At 51.5% G+C, this 7,959-nt stretch overlaps 1 protein-coding gene across 1 annotated transcript; it reads right to left on the bottom strand.

Annotated features, from left to right (window-relative positions):
• Nucleotides 1-1,642: 1,642 nt before the first annotated feature.
• Nucleotides 1,643-2,267, bottom strand: LOC704026 (ubiquitin-like protein NEDD8). The gene has a single exon (XM_015146891.3). It carries the CDS (start codon nt 2,176-2,178, stop codon nt 1,933-1,935), a length of 246 nt encoding a protein of 81 aa, XP_015002377.3. The 5' UTR covers nt 2,179-2,267; the 3' UTR covers nt 1,643-1,932.
• Nucleotides 2,268-7,959: the final 5,692 nt, after the last annotated feature.

Raw genomic sequence — 7,959 nt, 5'->3', positions numbered from 1 at the left:
GGCCCTGATGGAGACAGAGCACCCAGCAAGAGACATCAAGCGACTCTGCAGCCAGAACCGCCCATCCTTTGCTGGGTTCAGCTAGAACCCAAGTTATAAAGTCAGTGGTGGGCCCAACAGCCCCATTCACAGTACGATGGTGATGGTGCATTCCATTCCGGGCCAGAGCAAGGCCACATGGCAGCCAGGAGCTGCACAAGCAGGTGGCCCAGGCCCTATGTTGTCTGCAAAGGTTGCATCGCGCCCCTGTCTCACTCAGCTCAGAACCGGGGTTGAGGTGGGAGTAAAGGGGCCAAACTTGGGTCATGGCTTGATAGGTGGGTGTAAGCCCCAAATGCTGTTGTGCTATAGCCTGCCATGGGACGGCCCTGAAAAACAGTGGTGGGGGAAAGTCCTCCCAATGGGCAGAAATTGTGACAGAGAACCCATCATTCACTATGTGGAAAGAAGCAGACTGAGGTTAAACATGAAACTGATGGGCAGGGGCCGACGGCTGGGCTGGTGATCAGGGGCCTAGAAGGAGAAAGACTGGGAGGTGTGGTGGGCTGAAAAATGCCCCCCTGCAAAGTGTGTCCATGTTCTCTTCCTGAAATCTGTGAATGTGACCTTATTTGTGTGATTCATTTAAGCATCCTCAGGTGAGGGTCATCCCGGATTATCTGGGTGGGCCCTGAATGCCATCATAAGTGTCCTTGTGTGAGAGAGAGGTAGTGTGAGATTAGACACACACAGTTGGAAGGTCACGTGATGGTGGGAGCAGACATTGGGGTGTACAGCCACAAGCCCAGGAACACCAGCAGCCACTATAGGCAAGGCATGGGTTCTACCCTAGAGGCTCTGGAGAAAGTGCAGCTTTGCTGACACCTTCACTTCAGAGTTCTGGACTCCAGGACCTGTGATAAAAAACTAGTCTGTTCTTTTTTTTTTTTTTTTGAGACGGAGTCTTGCTGTGTCACCCAGGCTGGAGTGCAGTGGTGCGATCTCGGCTCACTGCAAGTTCCGCCTCTTGGGTTCACGCCATTCTCCTGCCTCAGCTTCCCCAGTAGCTGGGACTACAGGCGCCTGCCACCACGCCCGGCTAATTTTTTGTATTTTTAGTAGAGACAGGGTTTCACCATGTTAGCCAGGATAGTCTCGATCTCCTGACCTCGTGATCTGCCCACCTCAGCCTCCCAGAGCGCTGGGATTACAGACATGAGCCACCGCGCCCGGCCTAGTCTGTTCTTTTAAGTCACTAAGTTTGTGGTAATTTGTTACAGCAGCCCAGGAAACTAATAAGAGAAGGCGAGGCAAGAGGAGGTCTTTGCAGAGGCCTGTGACAGAGCTGTGGAGTGGGCATGTGAGGGTCCATACGCAGTCTGCCTCTGTTGCAGTGCCCCAGCCTGTGACTGATGGGGTCAAGGAAGCTCCCAGCAAGGGCTTGCATTCATTCTCACGTCTCGCCTCGGCCTTGTGCAGTGTGCTGTGATCCTGCCCACCACCCATGGCTCACACTGCATGGGAACTAGCCGCCTCCTTTTTCAACCCTTGTTAAAAAAGAATTTGTCTGGGTGACATCTGTCCTCTCTCTCCTCTGATGTTTTATCTTCTCTGTCTGGTGTTGGGCCAAGTTTCTGCTGCCTACAGCTGAAACTGCTCACAATTTCTTTTTTTTTTTTTCTTTTCCAGGAGACCGGGAAATATTTTATTGACAACCAGGGACACAGCCATAAGAGAGGGAAGCACACAGGACTGCAAACTAACACCCAATAGCCAGCAAGCGCCCTCTGGGCCAGGAATACTGAATCCTGGGGTCCTCACAGTCTCCCACCAGTAGATGTACAATACTGGGCATCCAGGGGAGGGGGCAGTGGCTCTGGTGTCCTAGAGAGTGAGAGGATATATGATGCCTCATTATAAGCGACACGGTACGGAGGTAAAATGGAGGGTCCATCACTGCCTAAGACCACTTCCTCCTCTCAGAGCCAACACCAGGTGAAGGACCGAACCACTTAAAATCTTGTAATCAGCTGCTGTCTTCTCATCATTCATCTGTTTGCCACTGTAGATGAGCCTCTGCTGTTGTGGGGGGATTCCCTCTTTCTCTTCCACACGCTCCTTGATCCGCTCCACCTTGTCTGTAGGTTCAATGTCAATCTCAATCTCCTCTCCGGTCAGCGTCTTCACTTTAATTAGCATCTTCTTTCCAGTTTGGGGCTGCACACGGATACATTGCTGCTCCTACCGCTCCGGTCGCTGCCGCCGCTACTGCTCACAATTTCATATCATCCCTTCTGTAAGGCAGGGCTTCTAGAACAGACGCCCCAGAAGTTCTCACTCGGGTCTGCTCCCACTGGCACGGAGCTTCCTGTTGCAACTGCTCCGGCATCTTCTGCCAGGCACTGTTTTCTTTGAGCCGATGGAGTTCAACTTTGTACCTGTCTGCACTTTGTTTAGCTTCCTCAGGAGGGTCTTTTAACCTCTAAATTTTTGGCCTATACAAATTTTAATAAAATCTTGCAACTGGGGCCAGGCATGGTGGCTCGTACCTGTAATCCCAGCACTTCTGGAGGCCAAGGTGGGAGGATCGCTTGAACCCAGGAGCTCCAGACCAGCCTGGGCAACATAGTGAGACTCCCATCTCTAAAAAAATAAAAATAAAAAATAAAATTAGCCAGCTGTGGTGGTGTGCGCCTGTGGTCCCAGCTACTCAGGTGGCTGAGGTGGAAGGATTGTTTGAGCCTGGGAGGTCGAGACTGCAGTGAGCTATGACTGCACCACTGCACTCCATCCTGGGTGACAGAATGACACTCTGTCTTTAGAAAAAAAAAAAAAATCTTGCCATCAGCTCATAGATAATCAGCTTTCAAGTATATTTAAAAAATCAGCCAGGTGCAGTGGCTCACACGTGTAATCCCAGCGCTTTGGGAGGCTGAGGCAGATGGATCACTTGAGGCCAGGAGTTCAAGACCAACTTGGTCAAACATGGAGAAACCTTGTCTCTACTAAAAACACAAAAATTAGCTGGGTGTGATGGCACGTGCCTGTAATCCCATCTACTTGGGAGGCTGAGGCACGAGAATCACTTGAATCTGGGAGCTGGAGGTTGCAGTGAGCCAGAATCGAGCCACTACACTCCAGCCTGGGTGATAGAGCAAGACTCTGTGTTAAAAAAAAAAAAAAAAAAAAAAAAACCAGGCTGGGCACGGTAGCTCACACCTATAATCCCAGCACTTTGGGTGGCCAAGGCGGGTGGATCACGAGGTCAGGAGATAGAGACTATCCTGGCTAACATGGTGAAACCCCATCTCTACGAAAAATACAAAAAATTAGCTGGGCTTGGTGGCGAGTGCGTGTAGTCCCAGCTACTAGGGAGACTGAGGCAGGAGAATGGCTTGAACACAGGAGGCGGAGCTTGCAGTGAGCCGAGATTGCCCCACTGCACTCCAGCCTGGGTGACAGTGAGACTCCATCTCAAAAAAAAAAAAAAAAAAAAAAAAAATTCTGTTCTCTTTTGGTCTCCAAAAAGCAAGCCGATTTTCCACTCATCTTTAAGCCCTGATGGTTCCTCCAAGACATTTTTGTTGTGTACCTTACTTCCTTGAAAGGTTTTGTTTTGGGTTTCTCTTCATTGTCTGATTAAACACTTAAACAATTTTCTTTTGCAATATATCTTCGGGCTGGGCGCGGTGGCTCAAGCCTGTAATCCCAGCACTTTGGGAGGCCGAGACGGGCGGATCACAAGGTCAGGAGATCGAAATCATCCTGGCTAACTCGGTGAAACCCCGTCTCTACTAAAAAATACAAAAAACTAGCCGGGCGAGGTGGCGGGCGCCTGTAGTCCCAGCTACTCGGGAGGCTGAGGCAGGAGAATGGCGTGAACCCGGGAGGCGGAGCTTGCAGTGAGTTGAGATCTGGCCTCTGCACTCCAGCCTGGGCGACAGAGCGAGACTCCATCTCAAAAAAAAAAAAAATCTCTCTCTCTCTTTCTCTCTTCATCTGCCGTTCAGTTATGTGCTGTCTTCCTCCCCCACCCCACACAGGAAAGTGAACTCCCTAGAAGAAAATGGCTCCCCAAAATTATATGCTCCTAACTCCTCCTGACAAACAGACTGAGGTTTTCAGGCAGAGGGGCCACTAGACCTCCGTGAACGCTCAGGAAGCGCGGGGCCCTGCCGCTCTGCCCAGAGGGAACCTGGTGGGCGGCCTGCACCACCCCCTCATCCCACTCTAGTCCGTCGGGGCTTCCCATTCTAGACACCCTAGTGCCAGAGCGTTATAATCGCCAGGTCCTCTTGGGCCTTCATCCTCTCTGTCGTCTGTTATCCTGGCTGTCTTTTGGGCTCCATCTCTAGCTGTTTCGTGGGTTTCACAGAGAAAGTTTCTTGGTAGGGAGGATGGGAGCCCAGGAGTGTCCAGTGGGAGGCATGACTTTGGCCTTAGTGACATTGCCCGGAAACAGTGCGTTTGAAGCCGCTGAGACGTCTCTGCTCTCTGCAGGCTCCCCGCTCTCTGTGGTGCCCCAGGGGAGTGGCGAGAAGGGGCATCCGTCCTCTCCCTCTGCCCAGCCCAGGCCGAGGGTCCTTCACCAGAGCCTCAGCCCCGCCCCCTCCGACTGACTCACCCTGCCCCGCGCCCAGACGGCCAATCACTGGCTTAGCTCCGAACGCTCCACCAGGGCGCTGGCAGTCCGGGCCCCTCCCCAGCCCAGGACGCACTGTTGCCATGGTGACGGTAAACTGGCTGGGTCTGAGTAGCCTAGCTCGCGCCTGAGACCCCTGCACAGGCTCTCAAGGGGCAGGTGAGGCGCGGAGGGGCCACGATTGCGAGAAAAAAGGTCCTCCAAAGCCCCTGCAGCTCTCCTTGTTGGTTAGTGAGATTTTGGCCCCACCTCGGGTCTCTTCACCGCTTCTATCATCTTCCCGGATTCCTTCAGCGTCTACCTTGGTCTCTTGGGGCTTTCACTCCTTGACCGCGAAAACAAAGTCGCTTCTTCCCTACAAGTCTTCCTTTCTTCCTCAAAGTAATCATTCTTCAGGCATCTTGAGCAAAGTGCACAAAGAGCGGAGCCTCCCGAAGGCCGTTCCCTTTGTCAGGGATTGGAGTAGAGTTGGGCCAGCTTGGCAGTTCCGCCCAATTCTGACTGGCAGGACCAGAAACCACGGACTTTCTGTGTGTGGTATGGGAAAGTGGCCTTGGTAAATGACGTGCGGAGCTTCGGTGCCATCCATGACTTGGGGAGAAGAGCATCTTTAAGAAGCCAACCCCGGCCAGCCGCGGTGGCTCAAGCCTGTAATCTCAGCACTTTGGGAGGCCGAGACGGGCGGATCACGAGGTCAGGAGATCGAGACCATCCTGGCTAACACGGTGAAACCCCGTCTCTACTAAAAAATACAAAAAAAAAACTAGCCGAGTGAGGTGGCGGGCGCCTGTAGTCCCAGCTACTCGGGACGCTGAGGCAGGAGAATGGCGTCAACCCGGGAGGCGGAGCTTGCAGTGAGCTGAGATCTGGCCACTGCACTCCAGCCTGGGTGACAGAGTCTCAAAAAAAAAAAAAAAAAAAAAAAAGAAGCCAACCCCATCACCCAGTTTGTGTGGTTTAGAGATATCCAACCCAGGCGCCTTGGGCCTCTAGACTCCAGAGATCACACCCTGTTTTTGTTTGTTTGTTTGTTTTGTTTTGTTTTAGACAGAGTCTCACTCCATCACGCAGCCTGGAGTGCAGTAGTGGGATCTTAGCTCACTGCAACCTCCCTTCCTGAGTTCAAGCAATTCTCCTGCCTCAGCCTCCTGAGTAGCTGGAACTACAGGAGCAGGCCACCACGCCGGCTAATTTTTGTATTTTTATTTAATTAATTAATTTTTTGATGAAGTATCGCTCTTCCGCCAGGCTGGAGTGCAGTGGCTTGATCTCGGCTCACTGCAACCTGTGCCTCCCAGGTTCAAGCGATTCTCCTGCCTCAGCCTCCCGAGTAGCTAGGAATACGGGTGCACATACCATTTCCAGCAGATTTTTGTATTTTTAGTAGAGACAGGGTTTCACCATGTTGGTCAGGATGGTCTGGATTTCTTGACTTCGTGATCCACCTGACTCTGCCTCCCAAAGTGCTAGGATTACAGGCATGAGCCACTGTGCCCGGCCTTTTCTTTCTTTCTTTCTTTCTTTTTTTTTTTTTTTTTTTTGATATGGAGGCTTGCTTTGTCACCCAGGCTGGAGTGCAATGGTGCGATCTCGGCTCACTGCAACCTTCACCTCCTGGGTTCAAACGATTCTCCTGCCTGAGCCTCCCAAGTAGCTGGGATTATAGGTGCATGCCACCATGCCCAGCTAATTTTTGTATTTTTTAGTAAAGAAGGGGTTTTGCCATGTTGGCCGGACTGGTCTTGAACTCCTGGCTTCATGTGATCCACCTGCCTCGGCCTCCCAAAGTACTGGGATTACAGGCATGAGCCAGCATGCCTGGCCAACACCCTGTTGTTTAAGCCACTTTGGCCAGGATTTCCTGTACTTGAACCTGGAAGCATCCTTTATAATATGCCATCCTTATGATAACACCTCTGTCCCACTGAGAACACCCACGAGACTCTGGACCTCAGTATTACCAGTCACTGTACCGTCTCCGAATCTCCAGGTCAGCCATCTCCCTCCCATACCCTGCCCTGCTTTCTGGTGGACCTCACCATCTCTTTGAAACCCTTTCCTCACTTGACTTGAGACAGCATTCCCTGGTCTTCAGCCTTTCTCAGGGGGCCTCCCTGGGTCTCACTCTCTCACCTTTGTGGTGGCAGTGGTGCAGGCTCCATCCAGCTTTGGACCCTTCTTTTGATCTCTTCGCCCTCCTTAAATGAAGGTATCGAGCCATGATTTTTAAATTCCATCTGCACGCTGACTCCCCAAGCTGCTGTCTCCAGCCTGTTTTTGTGAACACAGGCTCAACCAGCCAACTGCCTCACACACATCATGGCTCGATACTGCTGAAGAAAGGCCTGAGACTGGGTAATTTATAAAGAAAAGAGGTTTAATTGGCTCACAGTTCTGCAGGCTGTACAGGAAGCATGGCAGCATCTGCTTCTGGGGAGGCCTCAGGGAGCTTTCACTCATGGCAGAAGGCAGAGCCGGAGCAGGCATCTCACATGGCAGGACCAGGAGCAAGAGAGGGAATGGGGAGGTGCCCCACACTTTCAAACAGTCGGATCCCTCCAGAACTCACTCACTAATAGGAGAACAGCTCCGAGGGGATGGTGCTAACCCATTCATGAGAACTCCGCCCCCATGACCCAATCACCTCCCGCCAGGCCCCACCTCCAACACTGGGGATTACAATTGAACAGGAGATTTGGGTGGGAACACAGATCCAAACCATATCAGATGTCTAATGCCCATTTCAAATTGAGCATGTTCGAAGTAGAATTACTGATGTCTCATGCGTCCGTGTGAAGAGACCACCAAACAGGCTTTGTGTGAGCAACATGGCTGTTTATTTCACCTGGGTGCAGGCGGACTGAGTCCTAAAAGAGAGCCAGCAAAGGGTGGTGGGATTATCATTAGTTCTTATACGTTTGGGGATAGGCAGTGGAGTTAGGAGCAATGTTTTGTGGGCAGAGGGTGGATCTCACAAAGTACATTCTCAAGGGTGGGGAGAATTACAAAGAACCTTCTTAAGGGTGGGGGAGATTATAAAGAACCTTCTTAAGGGTGGGGGAGATTACAAAGTACATTGATCAGTTAGGGTGGGGCAGAAACAAATCACAATGGTGGAATGTCATCAGTTAAGGCTATTTTCACTTCTTTCCTGGATCTTCAGTTGCTTCATGCCATCTGGATGTATACATGCAGGTCACAGGGGATATGATGGCTTAGCTTGGGCTCAGAGGCCTGACAACTGATACGCACCTCCCACCACCGCCCCTGCAAAAAAACAACAACAAACCAACAACAAAAAAAAACATGACCCTCCAGCCGTGTTCCCTATTTCAGCA

Source organism: Macaca mulatta, chromosome 9 (genome assembly GCF_049350105.2).
Source record: "Macaca mulatta isolate MMU2019108-1 chromosome 9, T2T-MMU8v2.0, whole genome shotgun sequence".
Lineage (NCBI taxonomy): Eukaryota > Metazoa > Chordata > Mammalia > Primates > Cercopithecidae > Macaca > Macaca mulatta.
This window is presented reverse-complemented; position numbering and strand designations above follow the sequence as displayed.